We start from the raw sequence: 27,209 nt of genomic DNA, 5'->3' as shown, positions 1-27,209 counted from the left end.
AATATACACACAGTCAAGAGTCTGCTGGTTTCGTAGATTTTTCATTGAATGTGATTAATTCCAATACAGAACTGCATTAATAAAGATCAAAAGAATTCTTCGTTTCTTTCATAAAAATAATTTTGACAGCCATATACTGTTGGTACCCTGTACATCTGAAAATGCTCTCGCACTGAATGTACCTGTTATACTTGCAAGTGAGAAATAACGGCGCCCAAGAATTGGAATCATAAAATTTAGGTCAGAATTGATTTGCACACAAAGAACAGCGCACTGTGTAGATGCTGGCATGCAGACTGCTTCAAGAATATGAAATCCTAGGAGAATTTCACCATCAGATGAAATTACAGATATCAGAATTCTGCAGGCAGCCTCCAATGATCAAATGGGAACCATATTCCTGACATCACCTCAAATTACCAGCATCTTGTGATGAATATATCAAACACTACCAGAATTGCTGATCAAAAATCTTTTTGGTACACAATTTACTTCCCCCCCCCCCCTCTCCCACTCTGCTATGGTGCAAAGCTTATATTTCCCAATAGCCAGGACCGACCTTACTATTCAAAAAAAGGGGTGACAGCATCAGTTCATCAACATGGGCACTATACCTGTGGTTTGTTTCCATGGTATTTACATATTACTGACAGCCCCCAGACATCCAATTGCTATTCAACACAGAAATGCATGTCGCTTCAAAAACAAGTATTTTTCCTGTAAATAAGTGATCTCTCATCCTTTGTTCTTTGAAATTTTGCAATGGTTTCCAGTTAACCTAAACTAATTGAGAAATGCAATTCACAACATTGAACTATGCAGATTACCTTTCCATAAATATTAATGATGATCACTTTTCTATATGAGAAATTATATGTAAATTACTGTAGCTCTGCAAAGACTGAAAAAACATAACTTCTTTTCTATTATTAATTAATTTGTATTGAGACAGGTGAAATTGGGCTGATGATCAATTCAGTTCACCAAAAAAGTATATTTCCGGTCTAATATTGCCAATTGTGTACTTTTTAGGTCATCCCTACTGATAAGCCTAATATGGTTTTTGTAGGTTGGTGTAAAAAATCCAAACCAAAGCAGTGAGGAAGGAAAATTTATAATTTCTGTGAAGAAATATTTTGCTGATTGAATAATGTATTTAACAGAACTGGTATCTGGATGTTTGAAGCACAAAATATGTTGACCTCATCTCGACAAGACAGACTTGCAATTTATTTCAAGATCAGTTTTTCTCCAATTATTGAAAAAAAAAAAATCATACGCAGCCTCATAGAGAAGTCTTTAAATTAAAAGAATTCTTAAAATATTAAAAGAGTAATGTGAAATGACTAGTACGAAAAACAGCAGATCACTTTTCTTCTTTTTGAGGTCAAATTTGGAGTACAATAGGCCAGACACAACAAATACCTATAACACTGTAAATAAAGCAATAGACATTCCATAACCTTTGACCCAAAGCTTTCGGTTACTATAGATCATGAGGGCTGCGCTGCGCAGGGATTGAACACAGACCCAGCCATTCTAAGCGGTTGCCATCCTCCCTCCAATCCATTGTGTCGTAACGACACATAAAACCTATGGTATGCACTTTGGCTAAAAATAAAATTCTCCATTTTAAGATACATTATAATATATTCCTTGCAAACGCTGAATTCAACATTTCATTTTTCAAGTGAATTGTTTTTTGATCAAAACTTGAAACTTCATTTGGCATTTTCCTTTATATGTTGTGAATGTTACTCATTTACATCAGTGTTTTTCTGAAATAGGAATATACATAAAATCTTAAACATGACAGTTGATGAGGATAGATTAAATTTGACTTTCAAGTCTTGTCAACTTTTGGTTCTAAATCAGAATTGCATAAAAAATGCCACAAATTGAAGGACTGGATTTCTGGCCTAAATTAAATTTTTCAAAAAAAAACATGTTGATCTGGGATTCAAATACTGTACAGATTTTAAGTGAAAAATGCATATTTATCTTCCTGATGTCAATCTGTTCATGATGAAATTTAACACAACTTTCAGGATATTCATGATACATGTACATGCTTGATCTGATAATGTCCCCTTTGAAAAATACAGACGTTACCAAAAGTCTTCAACAAGGGTCTATTAAAATTTTGCCGTTTTTTTTATTTGAGTGATGTATAGCTCTTCCACAGGGCACCATTTTTAGCTGATTTAGATAGATGATTGCAATACACTTTTGGTTCAAAACTGCCATAGGCTGTGTGTGTCAGACAACAACCCATATAGTTGCCAATTGTATAAACAGTGTACGATCATTCACATATTTTCCAGCAGACAACCGTAGCATTTTTTATGATAAGCAAACCGTTGTTTGACACGTACTGAATGAAGACTCCCCTTAATTTCTATTTATCATGTATTTTCTTTGTTAGTAACTTTCATCTTTTTTTATGCAGGAAGGCAAATTATTAAAAGGATTGTCAATGGATTGTGGAGTATAATCCAAGTGAAGACAGAAATTGGGGCCAATAATTGCTACCTATCTTCGTATTCAATGCAAGAAATTTTTCATAGTCTATTTTAAAGTGGTGAAAACTTAAGCTATACACGTCAGTAAATATAAAATATTTGATATTTCTATAATATTTTTGAGAACAGATTCTCTTGTCTCTTATGATACTGCTTGTCTTTTAGTATAAAATGTCATTTGAACAGAATTGTAAAGTGAAGGCCATGATTTATGGGCGAGACCTGACTTGAATGTTTCAATCAGTGTCTTTTATTTGAATACTTCCACTCCCATCCCTACCCCCATCTGCTATTGGTACAGTCCATTTAACAAAATGAGGACAAAGCAATATTAACATTTCGCACCTAACGACGGGATGGTGTAGGATACCAAGGTGTAAGTAATCTATGCTATTTTCTCCTCAAGGAGACACATTTGTTGCAGGACAGAAAATTTTGTGTAGAATTTGTTGATGTTATAGGGATGGTAGCCTCTTAAAGGGAACACCTGCATTGCTATTCTGTCTGGTGGTCAGCCTCCCTATGGATCAGACACTGGCAAAGAAGGGACAACTAAGGACAAAATTTGCATGACAATAGACCTGCCATTTTTGTTGGCCTCCTCCTAGGGCATCATTTTTATATCTAACTTTCATTTTTGGTACATATCAATATCTGAATTGAAGCTTTTTTTTTTTGATAAAGATTGTATGTGACTCACGCCTGATTGTGACAGATGTCTGAATTTTCCACACAGTGAGCACTGCCTCTGAAACTAAAAGGCTAAAAATTTTAATGATATCACTCACCAACTCAGCCAGTCTACTGGTCAACAACCTAGGAATGGGGTCGATCACCCTTTCAGCAAGAACTGAACAGACACATATTTTTTCTTTCTATTATTTTTTTGATAATGACGGGATGCGGGTTGCCTATCACAAAACCGAGCAAGCCTAGGCCAGGTCAAAGACTATCACATGATATCATTCCATTAAACATAGAAACTACAGACCAGTGGGCTGTTACTCAGCTGCAGAGAACACTACACTACATGACCTTAAACAGCATCACTATTTCCTGGCATAAAATCATGACTCCTTACCGAAACTTGAAAATGCAAAAAGGCAACAAATTTATTCTGCGGCTTATGCTATTGTATGCGCCCCTGTAAATGTGCAGTGTTCGTCACTTTTGTATGAAAGTTTTGTGATATTTGATAAGCAGAGTTGGAATTTTACAACACTCTGTATCAGAATACTATTTAGGTCACTCCCCAGGCACTAGCCATAACACTGACATCACCAGTGTACTAAACCATGGATTGTTCTCCATTGAATGTGCATACATGTCTGAACCCAGACTGATTATAACACGATTTTGAAATTTAGAATTCTCTGTACTGCCAGTGAGTTTACACGGAAACATGTTTCAGCATGTCAGACAAGAGACTAGACTATGGAATTCTGGGTAATGCTAACCTGTATTGCAGTTTCTACATCATTCAGGAGATCAATTTTTCAATTTTATTTGTTGCAAGAGGCACATGAGACAGGTAGATCACAGCCACATGGAGACATGGAACTTCTGTTCTCTCAGGTGCTGCTCTTCCAACTTCAAGAAAAAAGTTATCAAAAGTTATAACTGTTTTCCCTCTTGTTCTAAGTCGATGCTGGTTTGAGTGCATCTACTATTAAATCAGTGTTATTCCATTCGATTGGTTTCTGATCAGACGCTATTGCTGCACTGCCATTGTAGAATCTAGTCTGAGTGCAAAGGAAGCCACCAAAAGATCTAAGTTGGTCAAAAATGAACACCAGTTTCAATTATGAATACACTGACAATTCCCATCACACTGAGGAAGCCAATGAAGTTAGGTGATGTAAAAAAACTGCTCAATACTCGCAGATAAAGCAACTCCCCTGCAATAATACATGATGTACAGTAAATGCACTGTTAACACTTTGAGTGCCAAAGTCAACATTTGTTGTCTTTATAGAATGTAACATAGTCAGCAACTTTTTTCAGATCTGGAGAATTTTTTTCAGATTTTTCCCAAAATTTTGGTCAATAATCTTAGCCATTGCAAGGTTGTGTCCATTCAGTCCAAAATCATCAAAAAATTATTGAAAAATTCATAGCACTTGGTAAAATGTTACACTGAAATTTTAGTGGGAAAAATCGAAGCACTCAAAGGGTTAAATAGATTTGACATCTTCCACCCACACCACGCCCAACCTCCTTGCTCCTCCCCTATAATTGAATGTTATTCCGTAATTGATGTAAAAGTGCACAAACCGCTATTACCATAGCTCTGTAGCTTTGTAACATTGGACAAGAGACCGCAATCATAGAGTTCAATATATCATCATGTGACTTGAGCCTGACAGTGCACTCTCACTGAGGAAGCGAAACCTGAAAAAAATGATATCTTCCAATGGACCATTAGTAGACAACAATGCAATGTTCCATGGAAATCAACTACTTCGCACCACGGCTATGATTCACCCACAATGCACTGCCTGTGCAATATCTCCAGACAGTACATGTACCCGAACATTTCTCTAGAAAAGAAAATGAGATGTCAAGATAATATTTACCCATAATGCACTGTAGAGGTACAAAGCCCCATAGAGACGTCACCCTTCGCTTGGCCTAAGTAATTTGTACCCACAATGCACTGCATTGAGATATACAGTATGCAAAAAGATAAACTAAGATGTCATCTTGCACTCAATGCAAGTTATATCTGCTTGAACCACTCAGTTGGTCAGTGACATCAAACAATACTGTATTCTCAACATGATGGGTGTGAACTATGTGCTGTGAGAACAATGTGCCCAATAACCTCCCACAATGCACTGCACACAGCCAGGTAGCAAGTTACAGAGTCAGCAAGAGGACGATGGAAGAGTGCCTTCATAGTGTCCCTCAACAAAGATGAAAGAACACCTGATTCAGGTTGAGAAAAAGGGCACAACAGTGTCCAACCAGAGTCGGTACACCCAAGAGATCACGTGACGGTGGTGCAAACAAACCAACAAACAAACCAACGTGCACAAATGCTGATGGAAATACACATTTCTACGCGTGTTTATGCTCATGATTCTGTTTGTGACATGATTTGTTCGAATTCCTGGTATTGCCCAAGGTGTACAGGTACATGCTACACTGGATGCTTATATCTACACCATAAAACTATCAACAGCAAACTTGATGTACACTTGAGAGTGCACCCACTTTCAGTGAACTTTAATTTGTGATGTTCACCTTTAGCAGCCATCACCGTACACAGATCATTTCCATGACAACAGATACTGTAGTATCCATTGATCAAAGACTTCTTCGAACAATATTATCAGAAAGCTTTTGGACTGATCAAACTACAATTAAAGAAAATTATAGAAAGTTTTCATAAAATACAAAATAATTTCTTAAATACATTTCTTAAATATATCATATTCCTACAAAAAAGTCACAGAATCTGTGTGTGCACAATGTTGTAACATTTCTCAAGTTATACCTGGCCCAGCTAAAACACATTACATTGGTATTAGTAACACCATACACCAGGTATTTTAAATGTATAATTCAATTTTCTAATGGTCTCTCACCTGAAGCTAACAATAACATTGTTCACGCTCGGCAACGATTACCAGGAACAGGATAACAAAGAGAAGCAGACCTAATTGATAATGAAACAGAACGGATGGGATGGATTGGTTATTAACGTATCAATGTCTTCATTTTCAGACAGACATATTGCAAAAGCAGCTATTTTCATTAATTTTGACAGGCTATGTTTCCTGCTCTAAGTCTGTTCTCACCCATGAAAAGACACTGACATCCAATTTTTCTAGCCTCCTATAATCACAGAATATACACTGTCACACCATACTCTTGGAGAATTTGGAAGCTAATTCTAATTTGGTGCTTTGAATGATTATGTACGGTACATGTATGTCTGTAACATATCCCAGCTTCCTCTTTGTATTAACCTTTGACAAATGAACCAGCCAAACCATTCCCTGATCAATCAAATAATACCGTACGAACAATGTCTATCAAATGATATGAACAATGTCTATCAAATGATATGAACAATGTCAGTTAAACAAAAATCAAAATTAATCAACAGAGCTTGGCTTCTGAACTCCGATGGACCATTGCCGGGCACCCAGCTTGATATATCACTCATGAACGATGACGGATCATGAGAAAGTCTAGATGCATGCCGTAGGATATGTCGCAATGTCAGGTATTTCTTGTGCATGGATTATCTCAGCAAGCTAGACTGCTGGTTGGAGAAGATCTGTATCAACCCTTTGAGTGCTGCAATTTTTCCCACCAAAATTTGTATAAGAGTGCGGCAATATGTAACTGACTTTAATAAATTATTCTGTAATTTTTTGATAATTTTGCAACAAATGGACATCACATTTCATCCGATACAATTTTTTATCAAAATTTTGGCAAAAATCTGAAAAAAAAAAATTGACTACGGTTATGTTTTATAAAGGTGACAAAAATTGACTTGGCGCTCAAAGGGTTACGGTGGTGCTGTAATATACATGAATGTCTTGCCATTGAACCTTCACAACAGTGAGAATCTACCGGTCAAGCTCAGCGTTTGAAGGAACTTGTGTAAAATTTTGTCTTGGCATTGTTTCTTCTCATCCATTCCCAACAATTGTGTCTTTAGGATCAATTTGCACGAATCATGTTGTTAGGATGTATAAAATGGCCGTGAAATCAGTGAGCCGTTGAACTGTGACTCAACGGGTCATTTGACATATGGTTATACATGATGCCGACATGTTCCAGTGATTAATTTTATTTTTTATACCAGACTTCCAGAATGACACCTACTGTACCAAGGGCAGAGAGATACCTGTATCCCTTGGCAACAAGTCGGTGTCCTAGCAACAACTCAGTCAGAGGAAGTGTCAGGCTGTAAAAATTATTGGTGTCTGGAAAACCCAAATTAATCTGCCTTTATTGTTGACATTAAAATGCATTTCACCAAAAAAAATAAAATTATAATCCTCTTATTCTATCAAGAATATCATTTTTCCAGTTGTTCCTTTTATCATTAGCAGTTACCTTTTAATCGGTTTACCCCTTTACCACCAGATTATGGTACAACCCTTGTGTTTTACACTCTAAAATTGGGTGGGTGGAACCAAACACATTGAAATGTGAGTGAAAGGGTTAACTCAGGACATTTAAAAACAGTGTAATACCATTCTTGATCACCATTTTAAGTAAATTAGGGTGTAATGTAGTCTTGCCATCACAACAACCCATACAATACCACAAAGAAACGCTGCCACACACCAAGATATTAATACTGTCTTTGCCATCACAATTTCAGACACGGAGAGTTTCTTGTATAAACCATACTACCTTGCTATCCTTTGGCTAAATATGAAAGTTACTGTGACACCTTATATGTGACACACACATGACTGCATGGCTGCCATACCTGATATGTGATTGTAACATCTTGTAATATTTATGCAATAACAGAATCCTACAATGCAATGACATCCTATAATGAAACAGTGTATATTGAAATGGCAACATCTCATAATGCTTAGGCAATAACATCCCATAATATTTCCGTCACAGCATCCCTATCTTATTCAATATATTATACCAGTAACCACTGACCATACCACAATTTTTTATCATGCACTTTCTAAATCAAATCGATGCACCACAGACTCAGGAACCTGAGAAAAGTTGACATTACTACAGCATTTACAACTGGAGGGATGGCACAACATTTAGGCAACTTTCAACAATACTGAGAAGCTGACTGTCGGTCACACCGATACAGTAACTCAGCTGCATGAACTCCTTTGCTCGGAGGGACAGCAGAAATATATTTCATGGTGTTGGCCAGCCACTAAAACCCCATGTCAAGCCTGTTCTACAGCACAGACGTAGGACACCAAGCTTGTGTGGTAGTACATACTACAGCTTTGTTCACACCAGAAAAGAACAAAATCTGTAAAATTTATGAATGCACATGCTTAAGGAGCACGTGCAGAAACGTTGATAGACATGGGGGTTATATCAAATGAACGTGATGAAAGGAGTGTCACTGGTTAAATATCAAAGTATTTACTGATAGTTTTTGGATGCGAATTCAATTGACACGGTAACATGTAAAACGAGGAAATTATGGAACTGTGCTAGAAAGACAATTTTAGTACTATAAACAAATCAAGAAATTATGTAAGGGAGTACAGTAACAAGATAATACTGAAAGGGGGCTATTAAAGTTAAAGCTTTCAAAGAGCTATCAAAATGTGCGGTTTCTGGGACATAGTCAGATGACAAGCTGCGACCAATGAGTTGCTTGGAAACCAAGTTACCTCTCCTGTAAAATGACTCACTTGTGGTATGCTGGCTGAGGCACCAGTGATGGTCACTGTATCAAATGAATGGCTGGGCACAAATATCGTCAATTTTAACAGTTTTTAAAGTGTAATAATATTTATGGCATGTCAGATACATATATCTATGAAATGTTTCTTTTGATTCTGAAGGAATATATATATATATATATATATATATATATATATATATATATATATATATATATATATATATATATATATATATATATATATATGGTATATATATGTATATATATATATACACACACACACACACACATGTATGAGTGTATGACGTTCCATACAAACTACAAACTCATAAGACTAAAAAGATTGCAGATCTATATTACCAGATGGTTTTGTGATCTCTACTCATTGGCATAAATACTGCCCTCACTCGGTTCCAAAGATCATTATATGAAATAAATTTACATAACAAAGGATAAGTTAAGACATGCTAAGTCATGACAGCAAAATTTGTCAAACATGTGAAATTTTCTATATGTATAGCTTTTCAGGCCTAACACGTTACAGCCAACCTGAAGGTACATCAACTGTTTCACACAAGTGTGGTGTACCGTTTAGGCAATCAGACACTTTGTCAACGACATAAGAATGGCCTCTTAATTCAACATATCACTTGTACTTTGAAAGTCTGATAGAATTGAACTCATGGAAAATCAAGAAATTCTTAAATAGACTCACAGAGTTTAGAAGTCCTCAGAGGGCGTGCCAGCAACAAGGATTTTTCAAGACTGCATGTACTCTAGAACAGAATTACAATTTCTGTGATCTCAGCTAAAGAACCAGTGTGAGATTTTTTGTGAGAACCAGTCAACACCAAACATACTGTTACGTAGAACTTCCCAGTTCCACATGCACTGTGACTCAATTGTCAAATTGTTCAGTCAGTGCTTTAGTAGGACATTATACCTATCATAAAGTAAACTTCTTTGCGGTAATTTTGTCCATTCAGGGAAGCCTATTCTGGTAATAATATTTTGCCATGTTCCATGGATACCGGTAAATCAGTGTATTCATATTTTGGAATGTAACAGATGTTACCATGGTATCATGTTGATAACTGAATATTTTGTCTAGACTGAATTCGCTGACCACAATGCTACGTTGTACACAATCATGACAATGTATTGCATTTACAGAGCTAACGCTACTGTTTCAACATACTCTGGGTAGTCATATACATACGCAATAGTGTACGAATGTATTCATGGGAATACATATGAATACACTGATATACGCTATAGTATACAAACATTCATGGGACATTACAGTGCTTTCTGATATATATATATAAATATATATATATATATAGATATATATAATATATATATATATATATATATATATATATATATATATATATATGAAGATATATATATATATATATATATATATATATATTATACAGTAACAATACAGTTACTAAGTGACAAGCTTACATATACATGTGCAAAAGACTGTGAAATCTTTTCAATGACAGAGATACCACAAGTTAACCCTGTTCCTATTCCTATTGTTTTATTCCCACCGTGGCTAATGCACAGGCAGACATGGACCAGCTTTCTTATTGATCATCAAAACCACTATGAGCAGTTGTATTCGGCTTTGATTATGCACAACTGTCCTCCCACGAAGCCCAACAAGTCTCCAGCGATACACCGGCACTTTTTTATCTTCGGGAAAAAGCCCCTTTCCCTCCTTTTCAAGAACAACAATGGAAAACCATGAAACACCTGGCCTTACGCAAACCCCAGGACATCTCGGCTCCTGTGAGTGCCATTGTAATCATGTCTTTTTATAACTTGTGTATTTTCCAAAAATGACCCTCTTAAATTGATGTTTACATTTTGTATGGCCAATTGGCGCCACACGACATCATTGATCATGCATACACTGTTGCGAACACAGCAAGAAAGATCTCTTTCAAACATTACTCCATATTTGGCGGGAGAGTCGCGGCGGTAGAAACATTCCTGATCTCAAGACAAGCAAAGCCCGCATTGAAGACAAACATTTTCTCTACCAGATCCATAATGTGTAGCTGTGTTGGCTTAAATCTTCCAAGAATGCTGGTATTGTGTGAGATGTCTCAAGCTGGTTCATCCTGACAGACAATAATTTGATAGGATGAGACAAACTGAATGTCAATTCACTGCGAGAAAGGTGCAAATCACTGTACAGACGGCCCATACCTATCAAGCCTGTACACATACACACCCATCGACTAGCAATATACTGCACTTGGTAGCCCTCAAGGGAGAAGGGGAGGCGATATGAGCAATATCTGGCACAACCGTTTCAGATTTATACAATATGAAACGTCATTTAGCAGTCTTTTAGTGGAAATCTAAAACCAGAAAAGCACACGTGGCAATGAATCGTGACTGACGTCATCTCGGTCCAGTCTTCCAATCTCCTGCACACATTCCTTCAAGGCAATTTTTCTGAAACTTTTTATGAAAATCATTTGAAAAACATGCCGCAGGACGTCATGAGCTACGAATGTACGACTCCAAAAGTGCCCCAAAATGTTCGGCAAAAATGCCATAAATCACGGTAAAAATTTGAGGTGTGTTCACAACCGTTAAGATAAACTGTGAAAAATTGCTTCAATGGCTGTGTGACAGGAAGTCAAGAGTAAACAGGGAAACCAACAAACTTGCTACCAACCGGTTCTCTCTGAACAGAGCGTGCTTCTTTACAGCTGTCAGTTGAAAGTTGAATAGCCGTCTCCCAGCTCTAAATCAGCTTTTCCTAGCATTCACGTCGACTGTCATGGGAAAAAAAGGCACCAATAACTTGGTTGACGGGGCGGTTGAAATTTGACAGGCAGACACCACCAAGGCATGATATATCCTGAAGACAAAACCTGTATCAAGTATTACATAATATGTCTAGACATGGCCCTGTCACATGAATATTCAAAAGTTGGATTAGGGGCGGATGCCCTTGAACATGAATTTCGTGGAAACAGCAGGCTTCACCAGTAATGTTACAGACAGCTAGCTCTGATGAGTTAAGTGAACTCTGAACTGATATTTTAAGAACACACAGTGATCAGTGCCATGCAGTTTGCATGCAACAGTCTGGCTGTACTTTGTCCAACAAAACAACTGACAGCTTGTACAGATATTCTCTTTCACAAGATAATAGTTCCAAAACTGAAGAATAAATTAAACTGACTGTACATACTCTTTGCAGAGTTTTGTGAAGTCACAGGGAATATTGGCTCCTTTGTTACATATGATTGTTGGCTCCTTTGTTACATATGATTATTTCTGTATGCAATAAAGAACGAATAAAGAGTTGTATTTGTGTTCACATTTGTCAAAAAAGAATGTTACTTCTTAGTTTATTTGTTTTTGTTTGTTTGTTTGTTTATTTACAAGTATAGTCCATAAATGATACTTTAAAAAGTTTTCTAATACAATCGAATCCCACATTTGAAATAAAGCTTACCACGCCTTTGCCATGAGGAGTAAGCATTCATGTGTGTCCACCACTCTCTTTGAATTCTCACCCTTTCTAATAACTCACTGTAGAAAGAGCATGAACACAAATACAATTTATTGAATTAAAGACTACACCTGTGAATGTGTACTATGGTGATTCCAATATCTTACAAGGTATGTGAATGCAATATAAAGTAACATCTATCACAGCCACTCACGGGAAATCATTTGAAAATAAGACTTCATTTAGCAATGTTGCACAAACATTGTGGAATAACGCTGCCACTTTCCATCAGAAAATATACTTTTGGTGTCATTTCCAAACGTTTTCTGATAGCTCACTATTTTCAAACAAGTGTTTTTAAAGATTTTTCCAGCTTTTTAAGTTTAACTTAAAACAGCTCTAGCTCATTTTTTTTTTCTTTTTGAACTTCCCATATTCTTCTTCCTCTCTTGTTTCCTCTTTTGGGTTTACTTTCAGTCATTTCTTCCTTTTCTAGGAGTTGAAAGCTTCATGAATGCATTCCTTTTATATATATTTTTATTTGAGGTTCCCGTATGCCTTTGTGCATTTTAAAGACACATGAGCTGTAACTTTTTGCATTATTTTCATGATTTTACATTTAGATTAAAAGTAGTATATAGAAATATTCTTACTCAAAGATATTTACTCAAGTATAATTATCCAATGAGTGGGACTGCATGGGGAGGTTTCAGTAAGACAAATAATAAACAGGTGCCGCACCCAAATATGGCCGCCTCCATACAACTACATGATAAACAGCGCACATGGTGCATGTACATATTTGAATCTTTACGAATACAACATGGTGCAATCAACTGAAAGGATGGGAAAGGGATTCACTCTTCTTTGATTAAGAATTCTCTGTTTTTCATATAACATGACAAGATTTTGAAAATGGCGGGAAATTTAAAATGAACCAAAACCTGTTCAATTTCTTGCCTATTCTGCCACAAGCAAAGGTTGTTGAGGCACAAGCAATGACTATATTCATTCAATTTTCAGATTGAAATTAATATCTGAGGAAATTTGAGGTACCTTGAGGTTGTCGCAGAGTTGCAGCTCATGGGCCTTTAATCTGGGGATAGATATATGATGCTCAATACAGAATTATTACGGTAGTATAAGTACTAGTTTTTATTTTTCATTATATATCACTATTATTATTGTTATTATCATTGAAAAGCCATTGCAGGAACTAGTCACAGCACATCAGACAGATAATTCACAGTAGCATTAATCCCTTGAATGTCACTCACAGTGGTCCTTATTTAATGATGAGCGCCTATAAAAGACGTACACAACGTCTTCTTTCATCGTGACAAGAATCATGCAGAACAAAGAGAGGAAAGAAGCTTAAAAAGTTGTCAGTATTGAAGCACATTATTTAGAGTTTTATATAAAAACAGAAAATGCTTTGCCTGAACATGAATTGGAATTTTTTCAGCATCACAACAACACAAAGCAGAACTATGACAAAATCAATCAGTTTGTGTATTTATTAAGAATGGCAGGGTTACCTTTTTTGTTTGCATTCTGCAGATTACAAAATCAGTCTAGACGATAAGGGACCATTGGCAATTAAAACAGGGCCGTAACAAACAAAACTCATTTGCATATTTCAGTGTCTCGTCCTAAATTTGATATCATGAAACCATTATTCAACTTGTTGCCACAGCCTGTACATGAGTGTAAAGTCCATATCACCTATGACTGAATTGTAAATGATAATAATACAGCGTATCATAAACAAAGCATTGTGTTTGCCAAATTAATACAATACGAAAACTACAACTTGTTTGACAGGTTTGTATTTTACAATGATAAAAAGTATAAAGCCTGAGCAATGTTAATGCTAGCTCTCGCCATGCCACTTTTCAATCAATCGGTTGTCAACAGGTTATTTTTGGCCCTAAAAAGTTGACATTGCGGCGGGAAGCTTTGCTCTACCTTTCAACCTGTGGGCAATGATAGGAAGCAATCTAACATTTTACACTGCACTCCAACCCTGCTCTGTAAATTAACAGCCATCCAATCACAGTTATTATGGTGTTCATTGACAGGGATGTAGAAAATAGCCGGCATCCGGCAAAGACAACTGGCTGTCAGCTAAAATTTGCTGGCTGTGAAAATTTAGTTTTTGTGAAAAAAGCAGGACATTTTGCACAAACTTAAAAGCATATACACTACTTGTAGCCTCCTGTAATTTTGTTTTTGCCATCTTGTAACCAAATTTTCTACATCCCTGATTTACATATTTCAACAACAATATCAATATGACTGAAACAACAGCGACTACTCATTAGTATTCATCTGATATCAATCTTACAGTAAATAACAACATAAACAACAACAACAACCGGATTTCTACCAGGATATTGTGTATTTGAACATATTTTAGGCAGAGGAACAGAAAGCACTTGTTTCATATAACTAAAGCAATGAAAATACCATGAAATGTTATAGATTCTTGTTTTCTAGAAAAAGAATTGAGAAAATACATGTACCTTCGAACAAGTGACGGCTATTGTCTCTTGAATAATGTGCCATTAATCAGACAATTCAAGGATATTTTGAAAAAACTATGATTTGTCAAAATATGACAGAAATCAAATGTCTTACATTTAACTTATTTGTCCTAGCATGAAAAATATCGATAATTTGAAAAATTATACATCCAATTTGAAAAGCTGAATGTCATTCTAATGGGTTCTATTGTCATGGCTTATTGCATGTCAGATGCCAAAGCAGCTTCTCAGTCAACTAGCATCACTATATTCCTCAACCCACAGTAACCTGTGAAAATCCCTAACCCTAATGACATATAGCAGGTTTAACATATTACAGGCAGAATACTACATTATGAAACACAGTACAAAATTTGGAATCGCTAAAAGTATATAGGTCGCAAAATTTATATCACATCAACATGTTTCATGTACCGGTATATCGCTGGGGACCATTGCAAACATTCCATATAAGGTACTGTACAATTAATATACATGTACTGGGTGAAAACCAATCAAATCTCATAATACAATGACTGGCCCACATATCAACCAATCAAATCTCACAAGAAATAGAAAACCATAAGTAGCAACCAATGGAATCTCACCATACAAAGACCAGCCCTTACAGCTGAAACAACAACCAATGAATTTTAAATGGATATTAAACTACCAAAACAAAGCAATCAGAGGGCTGTGACATTTTGTGGACATTTCAAAATACCATGGCGGTACCCGTTGTTACCACATGCTGGAACACCCAGCTACCTGGAACATCAGGTGAATTTATGTCAGAAATTGTGATCTTGAGTAGCCGTGGAATGCCCCAAAAGAATTACCGCGTTGTAGAAGTCAGACAACATGCACAGCATGTTGATTGAAATTTGCTTCTGCTGTCCGCATTATGATTTGTACATCTCTTGACTCAAATATGTTCCTTTTTTCTATTTCACTCCTGAAGGCTGATCTATGCAAACTCTTGTCTAAAGTGCCGTTTCCTAATTCTGAATGATTTAGTCATATAGTAAGTGAGGAACTCATTATGTTCAAAAGTGCTGATTTAGGAGGGAGGATTTTTCTTTTTGAACTGTCATATACTTATCAATTTGCTTGCAATACTATTCCACACGGCAATTTACTGAACGCTGGCTTCACATCAAGGATATCATACACTGAGAGAAAAAACCGAATGATTGACCTAATGCGTGACCAGAGTTTATTACCAGTGGAAATTGCTGTATGCTGACAAAACCACCTGCCCCCACCTGCACACAACATGTTGCAAATTCTGAGTTTTTTCAATCAGAGGTGTCAAATCCATGCAATAATCAAATGTAATTGGTAGCTGTCGGCATTGCTAATTTATGCAGACTGGTGTCAAAAGATCCGTGTCACTTTGAGATTGTATTTCCTGTGAGGCTCAGGTACTGTATTCCTGTGAACATTGCTGAAGGTAATGGGGGTCTGTCATGGAACTGGAATTTTGCTGCCTTTAAACAGTAATAGAGACAGGAATTCAATTGGATGGTCAGCAAACACCTTTTTTCAATTGAATATATCGAATACATCAGTAACACTAAATACAGCTAAGCACGCTACAGGAATCAACACGATTTTGTGTTGAATAATTTGCTACATAAGTGTCATTAGTATGTTTGTCAACCGTCAACTGATGTGTCTATGATCAATGTTCTACCCTATGCGAGAATATATGCATACACATATACATATGAGCTGTGTATATGTGTGTGTGTGTGTGTGTATATATATATGTGTGTGATACACACTCATATACATACATATATATATATATATATATATATATATATATATATATATATATATATATATATATATATATATAAATGAATGAAATGAAACACAGAATACTTGCATAAAGCCATTCAGTGTACAAAATGACAATGGTATATAACTGCAAAAGTGTCAAAAATTACCTTTTTGCTGAATGCAAAAAGATGATTTCATTTATGACCACTACTTCTGACTTGCTTTCCTATGACAATGTAAGGGAAAGATGCTATCCTTATCTATATGAAAGGCACCGCCATTTAATTCATCACAAAAACTTGCATGAGTTCCCAACTTCACGTTACAATGTATGTTCAGCCAAGCATGGTGACAGTTGCACACTTGAAGTTTTGAACTTGATGTACTATGCAGACCTTAAAATGTTTCACTGAATGTGCAATCTTGTCTGGATGAAAGCAGAGTTGTGTTGATGTTTTGTGCACAGTTGACCAGTATTTCAGCATGTTTCAGGAAGTCAAACAATAAGAAGTCAAACAACACAAAGTAATTTCTGAATTCACGAAAAAAGCTCAAAGAAAGAGCAACTGTATCCCTGTAACTCCAACATGTCTCTGTTAATTTTAATCTGTACATTTATTTATCAGTTTTCCAGATATTCCACTGATGTTATGTGCGGCTAAACTGAATGGACCGTCGCTGCTCAGAAGAACACACTGGAGACAACGATTATCACCGCAACAAACACATATCTTCTGAATCAAATTCCACTACTACTTTGGAAATCGAAATGATGATACATGGAACGATAATTCCAATCAAGTGCAAAGACAGCAGAAAAGACTTTTTTTGTACTGGCATCACATTCCTTTCAAGCATTTCGCAGCAAATTAATTTGTTCTGTCTGGTGAGAAAACATGCAGGTGCACCATTGTAAACATACTTCAGCAAAACAATTTGTGAGTTAGCGCTGATCTTAGTGTCCCCCAATACAACATTTCTGAATCTTGTGAGCTCACTTTTGAAATTCTAAAGATTTCTTTACTGTTACGTCAGTGTGTAAAATTTTCCTACATGTGTTTGTTGCATTGTATAAGCTTATTAGGTATATCGGTAGCGTAGTTACAGTAAACAAGTATATTAGCTGAGTTGTCTTTCATCATCAGGTTGAAATTTCACTTGTAAGAAATTTCAGGCCATCCCATATTACTTTTTATGAAATTTCTCTTCATGCACTCAAGGAAACTCAATGATTGTAACTGTATCAAATGCTCTGTTACACGGATAAAATAAGTACAGGATATAGGTATTGAAGATGGATTAAAAATGTCTGGAAGGAATTGCCATATTTATGTTTCTCTGTCCTACTTCACAACGAACCCAGACTGGTCTTCTGGCTACAATTACAAAAGACTTCAAGAAATACCCTAGTTGTAATAGAAAATGATCACTGTCGGAAACAGTGGACTGTGGTTGATACACAGAGTCAAGGTGACCTTGAACATGACATTGTAGCAAACACTATCCTTTGCTTATCTTCTGTCACGACCTAGTTCTCAGTCTTTAATAAACCCCCTCCCCAGCAGTTTCTTTTTCACAAATCTTCAAAGAAAATGTTTCACCTAAAGCTGTGTGAAATGAAATGATAGATTCAATATGATTTGGAAAGAGGGCAAAACGAAGCATTTTCGATATACTGGGGAGCATATTTATTCAAACATTCAGTTTGTCTATGGCAGCAGAAATTACAGAGGACTCAACTGACATTGGACCAAATTAAAGATCATAGCCACTGACAGCCAGTTAGCAGTTACCTCAGTTGCTTCTTGGGCGTTCTCTTAGATCTAAGACCCCTCTTAATAAGGTAGAAGTGTGGAACCCTAAAAAGCACACAGAGTAACCATGACTACCTGCTGTCATGCCAACAGACTTTCACATCACCCATGAAGGTCAAAGAGACAAAGACAACTGACACAATTATCTGCCAGTAAAAAAATCCCAAAGGTTGATTTTCATGATTTGATAAACAAAGGAGCAATATAGGGTGATACAATGGAATTACTGAACAGGTTATGTTATCTGTGTCATCGCGACCTTAAGAAAAGAAACAGATACTGGTTACTGAATAAGGTCTTTCAACCCTTTTACCAACATGGTTTGGTTCAAACCCATTGTTATAAATACTAAGTGTTGACCTGTTCACAGGCATGGGGGGTGGAATCGGTGTGGTAGGGGTGGGGGAGGTGGGAACGGGTTTGCAAGTAGAATATCCGTCAAAAGCAAGCAAGGTATCATGAAAACTACTGATTTAAAAAAAGTATGTGACCCTCAACTCATACACTAAAGTGAAATTTTAGAGTGTCTGGTTATCAAACCATGACCTCGGATGTACTTTTTCACTGAGCATGTCGTATTTTAAGCGTCTACGGGTATCCTGTTTAAATCTGACCCAGCGTGACCCTAGACTGACCCAACGCTGAAGCACTGACTACCGGATACACGGGCCAATCACACTTCCATCTCTTATTAACATTCAAAACTTGAATACATCAAAATTATAAAATTAATTGAAATTTGGCACAGAAGTATATTTATTTTTGACTAAAATTTGATCACAGTGTCAAACTTAAACTTTGGTTCGTTAGGAGAGCTTCATTGTGCTGTGATTTTCAAAGTGTGTAAACACTTGATTGCAGCCAGACTTTTCAGCAAAATGTACCCACATACCAGTTAATTTAATTAAAGAATTTTTTATATGCTATGAGTCCTAATGGAATCCCCAGTCATTGGTCAGTTTTCTTATGTACATGTAAAAGTACCTGACCTACATGGTAGTTGTAGAACTTCACCCCAAATTTCATCACGTCATAATGCTATCATCTACTTCACGCGAAAAATGGGTCAAATCTGCACAGACAGGTCTGTTTTTTTTACAACATTGGGTGAATTTTCAGCCATGATATAGTACAGCCATGCTACCTAATTAACAAGAGCTTCAGCCTTTGTATGGTAGAATAGTACGTGATTGATGAACATGAAATTCATGTCAAAGAAAACGCCAAAAAAAAATACAAATGACGACACAGCCTCACGAAGTTTCACAGAGAAGTCGCAACCTAAGCAAATATTTTTGGACAAATGGTGAAAATTTGACGCAGAAAAATTAATATGAAACCCTAGGGACGCGCTTGCCATGTGGCTTACGGACTACTTTATAAAGTGGCCGATCACATGATGCGTGTTCATTGGTGAGTTTGAGATATAAGTAATCGGATGAGGACAAGTTTCACTGTGAGCCCTGAATACAACTGACCTATCACTTAGGACTGTCAGGCCCATTATAACAGAAGTTCCACTTCTGAAGGCACATGTCGGCTCCAGTCACACAACTCGATCCACACACCCTTCAAACGATGACAGATTACCCCAACCCTACAATATCAGCCCGACAGCTTAGAAGACACAAATTTTCTTTGAAACAACATTTGAGAGAGAGAAAGCATGTTGCTTACCGTACCGGGCTGCGAAAGTGTGCACAGCTCAGGAACAAGAGAAAGAGGATCTCTGTAGGGATACAAAAGTGAGCATGAAATGTGATGAGGTCAGCTAGGCCGCTTCACTCCTGCGGACAGGCTTGTAGCATGGAGGGGTCATGTATTGTACGAACAAAGTAGAATGTCAGGTTCTAATTGGTTGAAAATGAATCATTCCAGACACCAATGGGTCAACTTCATTGCAATCTTTGCACTATTTTATTTTCTCTTCTTTTTTCAGTGCATGTACTAGTGACAGACAGACTAGCATGTGACAATGGTCCAGACCTGACCTTAATTTCACCTCGGCCAGTCAATAATAACGTTTGTTTGACAAGCAGTGTACAGCTGGTATGACAGTCTGAGTCCCTGGGGCTGTCGGTTCAGTCTATCTCCTGCACTCCAGTTTTAAACCCTTTGCTGTGGAATGGTCACGGTTTGCCACATTGCAGTCAGAAGGGGAGGAGGGGAGAGGGGGAGATATTCAACTGCAGTGCTGGTTTGTTCTCTTTTCAAACCAAACCTCAAGATAGACCAGCTTGAGCTGAAGCAAAGTATGTGTATATGCTGTCTGTCTTGCCTTGTAAAAACGAATCACAGAGAGTGAAACAAGGTTGATGTTCACAAGAATGAACTGTGTGAACTCAGTGTTTCTGCTAATCAAGGTTTGGTAAGATGGGTAAAATGGAGAGGGGAACCTGGTGCTATTTCCTCTAATGTGATTGCATCTTCATGGATATTCTAAGGTGAACCCTTGTGATATGACTTGGGAGAACTGGTAGACTTTACTTTGGTACCAGCTGGAACTGTTATGTGATATGGTGCATCAACATTAAATAAACGCATTTCAAAAACCTACACATGGCGTTCTGTTCTATCACATGACACCCACACAGTGCCGCTACTATTGGTTTTTACGTGTGGCAAATCCTCACCAAAATCAAGTTCCAAGAACCACAGGTTGACTGATGCGTCACCACAGATGTCTGTTTAGCCCGGTGCTGGGATTCAAAATGTCCTGGCAACCATTCCACACACCATGGTGATGGTGAGAAAAAAAATGTTGTTCGTCTGAAGTGATGTGTTCATGCGGCCATTCAAGAGTGAAGAAGTTGGCACACCACATTGAGGTTGGTACTGTTCTCAACCAACTTCGGTATCATCCGTTTTGTTGTGTAGGGAAACATTGGGATGGTTCACAGAAAGGACGGGTGGGGACAGGTTTGCAGGCTTCGTGGTTGGACACATCTCTTGTAAGTTATGGTTGGACTCTTGAAGAACATCTTCAAACAATATTCATATCAAGATAATACCTGCTTCTGCTCTTATTAATTAAGTTACCATTGTTATATCCTCATAGAAACCAGAATTCCACTATTCAAAATCGTCAAAAAAGGCTGATCAAAGATAAACAGTGTTCCTAAAATGGGGTCTTTCATCATCAGCAAGAAAGAGTTTGGATTGTATTATCATGTGCTTTATTTTTTTGAACTATGGCGATTTGCCCAACACAGGAAAGCCCTCTCGCACTGTAGTCCTACTCTTCGTATGTCAGTGCCTACAATTTGCAAAAAAAGTTTCAGTGTCTGTCATACTGACTGTAGATATCTGACAGTGAGTGTGCGTCGTTTCAGAGAACACATATCCAAAATTTCTTGATGGATTAAATTTTGGATTTTCACGAAAGCAAGCAAGAATGTGAAAACTTCATTTTGTCTTCTAAAATAGATCAATGCAAGTAGCGCACTAGCAAAAGTCTTGTAAAAATTTGAGTGTTCTAATATCTTTCCCTGAAGAGCTTTTACCACATTTTAAGGAGGATTGAACAGAAATAGTGCCAAAAACATCAGAATTAACCATGACAAAATATCAGATTTAACCCTTTCACCACAATGGTTTGTCCCAAATCCATTGTTTTCTATGGTAAAGTTGGACCTGTATACAGGGAACTGGGGGTGAAAGGGTTAAAGGTGATACACCAGGACATAAGTAAAGTGACACAATATCTTTGTTTTAAGTTATCATGGCTTTGTTGAGGTAGTAGGTTATCTTGAAAGTGAAACTTTTTATAGTTTGGTGCAGACTTTGCACATCAAGTAAACCCCAACCCTTTCACCAGCATGGTTTGGCCCAAACCCATTGTTATCAATGTTGAGGGTGGACCTGTTCTGAATTGGGGTGAACAGGTTGAAATATTCATTTTGTGAATTGGAAATGAGTGTCAGGACTCACTATGCAAATTTTGGGACTATAGATGCAAATTATAATGAATTCAGATATCATTAGTCAATTTAAATTGATATTCAAAGTGGCCGTCCTTTTGTCATAAAACTCAGAAAAATTTAATATTTTACTTGTGTTCAAACAAGACAATCAAAAGTTACTTTGGAGATTTCGAAATGAGTCTTCAAAATGCTGTGGACAAGCGAAGTATTGTCAAATTTTGAGTGTCCAAAAATTCTACCCTACATGCGTTACAATAAATGCACTGTGCCTTGGGCCAATTTCTGAACATGGGCTAAGTAAAGGCTTTTCTAGGCGGGAAAACTGGCCAAGCCCAGTGAAAGTGAAGGTTTGTGTTTGCGTGGGTGGATGGGTTAGTCACACATTAGATTTGAACACTAGCATGATGTAAAGCAGTGGTACCATTAGAACCAAGCGCTCCTGGCACACGCCCCAAATCAAAACATTTTCATTTTTTTCTGGAGAACAAAGTGACTCATGATGAAAACAAGCTATTCTGAACATAACAACCTGGGGGCCATTATTTGTCTTGGGAAAGTAATGTATGCCATTAATATGATAAAAATTCATTTTTATTTCCTAAAATGAACAAATTTACATGAAGAAATGCACACTACTGATTATAAAACGGCCAAGTTCAACATCTTTTTCCAGTCAAAATCAATTCTGCTGAATCAAAGTGAAATATCCTTTGACTAATCATTATCCACTGTAACAAACATCATGATGGATATTTCAGCTATAAATGTACTCCTCCCAGCCAATAATGGATGAAAGCAAACTCTGTAATGTACAAGGCGAAGCCAAGTACATAATGTCGTGCAAAGTTAGCTTGTGTCCATTATGGACCAGGACAGGGTACATTTATTGTATTATTTTAACATTTTTGGCGAAGCCAGTGAATTTGTAGATGTTGACAGCATCTACGGCCAAAAGACTGGATAAATGGATACATTATATCAGTGATAATCTAGGGAGTGATGTCAGAAAATTCACTGGTATTGACAAAGCTATAATGTAATATTGGAAACTTTTACATCATGTCCTATGCCCAGTGCCAAGACAGCTTTAGAGATATGATGGCTTGTAAAGGCCTGATAAGGGATGAACCGTTAGATTTCAGGAAGGGAAGTTTGAACTAGAAAGTGGACGGTAGGATGCAGATTATAAATGCACAAAGGATGATCACACATTGATCCTGACACCAGCAGAGGTGGCTACATCTATGCTGTTTTCAAAAGTGTAGCTGAACCTGTCAACAAGCATGTATATAAAGTGTACAGGTTAGAGAAAGCTTTTTATTGGTTATCAGCAAGGACTGGTTACATTCACCTTGCGCATAATCAAACAGAGAGTGAGTGAATGTAAGGAATGACGATGGATATGGATGAAATGAATGGATTGATGAGTAGGTGGGACAAAATCTGCTGGAAAGAGACAAGGTAACTGAAGACAGCGGAAGTTTTCCTCCATGACAATTAGAATTTACAAACCTAAAACAACATGATAATATGAAAATAATGGACAGAAATCTCAAATGATTGATGAATTCCATCAATCAATTGGGATTTAGGTCAATCTTTTTCCCATTGAAGATTAATCATAGATTGATCCTATGCCTCCGAGTCTGATTGAATATTTTCACTCTGCATATCTGACTGTCATTTCATATACATCCTCACAAAGCTTGCTGAGGGCCGAACCTACCATGGGACCAAGTCGCTGTCTTTTTTGTGTTTTTTATATCAATAATAATAAAATCTTTTCCAGATCAATTGTGACCTCTTGATAATGTTGATGTATGTGTCCATGTAAGAAAATATTTCACAGTGAGTGGTGACCCTCTAGGCTAGTGTTTTACAAGTTTTGGGAAGAGAGTAAATGATGTAGGATTCCTGCAATTTTGCCAGCCATGTCTCTACCTGTCAATCACAGAAGGGGGATCCGTCCCCACAGAAGGACGACATTCAATCAGGACACTTCCTGATAATATGCAAAACATTGGGCCCAGTTCTTCAAGTCCACTTGCAAATATGGACATGTGATATCACTATTTGTGGGTTGAATCACATCTCACCATTGTTACACATTGACCCTTTGAGTATTGTAATATTTCCCGCCAAAATTTGAGTGCAACATTTCACCTATTTTTATAAATTTTCAGAATGTTTTTGTAATTTTTCGCTAATTTTGGACCAAATGGATATATCCTTTCATTGGGTGCAGTTTTTGATCAAAATTTTCGGAAAATTTGAAAAAATTGTTCAGATCCAGAAAAAATTTCTGCGTTATATTTAGTAAATGTGACAAAATTTGGCGATGGCACTCAAGGGATTCTTGCCAGATTTCAAAGATTAGACACAGAAATCATGCATAACATGCACAGAACAACGCTATTGCAAAAAATAAAAAAACCTGCAACAGATGAAAGTCTCTACAAGCAATTCAGTGAATTAAACACCTGAAATTTCAACAATTACCACTAGTGGGGGAAAGTCATATTTTCCTTTTGAAACGAAATTCCACTTTTCTTGTATGCTCAAATATCTAAAGACACTTTCTACCTTCTGAGCATTAGATAGTGATCTTTTAAAGAACGAACAAACACAACCTTTAAGTGTGCTTTGCTTGCGTTGGTCTCCATCTTTACTGCAATACCACAGGGAAGTTTCTTTCTCTAATAGATGGCAGCCATCTTGAGAGAAACGTCAGCCGCCATGCAAATTATATAACGCCGACTTACACAAATTCCAGATAATTTGGTCTACAAATCTTCATTACATGTTTTGTTCAATTATTCTCTTTGCTTAGTATGTCCTTGCTATAAAACAAACTGTACATCTGACATTAAAGACCCAGAATACGCTCATCTACATCAGCTTTCTGAAATCTTGAACATACAAATGACTAATTACAAACTAGAAGTTTAATTATACAATCATGGGCAAGGTTGCAGTTATGGAAAAAAAATATTCGACAGAGTTGAAAATTATATTCCAAAATCTAAATATTATGACACTGTATGTAGAAAGCAAACCATATTTAGAATACAAAACCTAATGGTCACCTTGGAATCTCATTACACCTTTTCTACGATGGAAAGGCCAATGCAAAAAATATCATTCTGTCAGTCTGACTCAGAAACAGGCGGCAGTGTTGTCCTCAAATTAAAGTAAATGATCTCAGTTTACGAAACTTGCATCAGGATCCGAAACCGGTGCATTATTTATGCACACATCACGACCCTGCGAACATGTTGCAGCATATCTGAGATTACACAAGAATGCGTGTTAAACCGGCTCAGACGGAAAGCAGTGTGGAGAGTAGTGGAATTTTATCGGCATTTGCGGCTTCATTCTCATCTAGGGAATTCTGACACCAAAAGACAAAGCCAGTCAAAGTACCAATCATACCAGTGGCATTGTACAAAATCTATGACGTGTAATTTTGCCAGTGGAAATACCTCACCAAAAAAGTAATGAAATAAGACAATATTTAAGCTTTGCATTTGAAAGATAGACTAAAAAGAATTGAAAATTGTATAAAAAAGTACCTATATAATCACTCCTGCAAAATTTCAGAACAATAACTTTTCTGGTTATATTGAGTTCCCTCTATAAAACATTCAACTGTAACATCTTGGGCAGAGAAAATCTCACCTTTAAGAATATCTTGATGGAATTGTAAAGAACTACTCCTGGGCATATTATTCATCTATCTTGTTTATGCTTGTACTATCTAGTCTTTCTTTTATATAGTAACTTGTCAGAAAGCATCTATCCAACATAGATTTTATTTTGTTGCTGTATAAACGTGACAGAATAGACTGTAAATGTTAAAAGAATATAACTGTCACAGAGAAGTACCAGTGAATATCCACTCATCCTTGAACAAGCTACTCAACTGGTTTGTTATACTGGATAAAGGAGGGCACAGAAATGTAAAATGTTTGCTAAATATGATCGTGTCATCTTGACTGGGTAAGAGTTGGTAAGTACTTACATGTAAACTGTTCACCCCTGATTGTCTGAAAACTCATCAATGACAACAATAGATTCGGGTCGAACCATGGTGCTTAAAGGGTTGAAAGTTCAAAACTGGACAAATCCAGTTGTCACTTCCTAACCTTTCTTTGATTTTCACAGAGCGGAAAATTTATTCACGTTTTACTTTTAGATCACCTGATGCATGTTTACGATGTGAAAAATAACATCAGGCGTTTGCTTGCATGGCCACGTTAACCCTTTGAGCACCACAACCAGTCAATTTTTGTTGCCATCAAAAAATATATCCCAGTAAATTTTTTTCAAATTTTTGCCTCAATTTTGATAAAAAATGTTGCCGATGAAATGTGATGTCCATTTGGTTCAAAATTATTAAAAATTTACAGAAAAATTCATAAAAACTGGTAAAATGTTGCACTAAAATTTTGGTGGGAAAAATAACAACACTCAAGTCTCAAAGGGTTAACATTTTCAGACAATCCGGGCACTGTTCTGCTCTTGATCCAAGAACAGTCAACCATATTTTCCCCGACAATTGGGAGAAACGGTTCACGGAATACAAGGGATTCTCAACGTCGAACAAACGTTCACCATTTTCAATATTTGAAAAATCTTCAGCCATGTCGACATTTAATTTTACTTAGAGAATACATGATCCTTGAACTGTCACAATTTTTTCGTGGACATAATACGCCACAAAGACTATCATTTTCTTGGGTATAATTTTCCAAACGAAGTTTAAGCTGCGTCT

General features: G+C 36.8%; 1 protein-coding gene and 1 long non-coding RNA gene across 13 annotated transcripts in view; one reads left to right on the top strand and one right to left on the bottom strand.

The window, feature by feature from the left end:
* Positions 1-21,068, top strand: part of LOC139130128 (uncharacterized) — a 62,955-nt gene extending 41,887 nt beyond the window's left edge. For 4 of the 11 annotated variants that reach the window (XR_011551792.1, XR_011551795.1, XM_070695853.1 and 1 more), the window contains one exon: positions 17,325-21,068. Coding sequence is in view for 1 of the 11 variants with exons in the window: in XM_070695853.1 (XP_070551954.1) it covers positions 17,325-17,360 (36 nt within the window). In the remaining 10 variants the exon portion in view is untranslated. Of the gene's footprint in view, positions 1-2,449; positions 2,609-6,636; positions 6,916-10,473; positions 10,699-13,408; positions 13,522-17,324 lie in introns of those variants that run through there. The other 7 variants (XR_011551789.1, XR_011551794.1, XR_011551793.1 and 4 more) reach the window with 5 other exon arrangements.
* The window catches only part of LOC139130129 (uncharacterized), a 141,841-nt gene that overhangs the window by 16,651 nt on the left and 97,981 nt on the right, over positions 1-27,209 (bottom strand). The gene's annotated exons all lie outside the window — the stretch shown is intronic.

The sequence above is a fragment of the Ptychodera flava genome, chromosome 3 (genome assembly GCF_041260155.1).
Source record: "Ptychodera flava strain L36383 chromosome 3, AS_Pfla_20210202, whole genome shotgun sequence".
NCBI lineage: Eukaryota > Metazoa > Hemichordata > Enteropneusta > Ptychoderidae > Ptychodera > Ptychodera flava.
The sequence above is the reverse complement of the archived record's forward strand: the minus strand, read 5'-3'. Positions and strand labels throughout refer to the sequence as shown.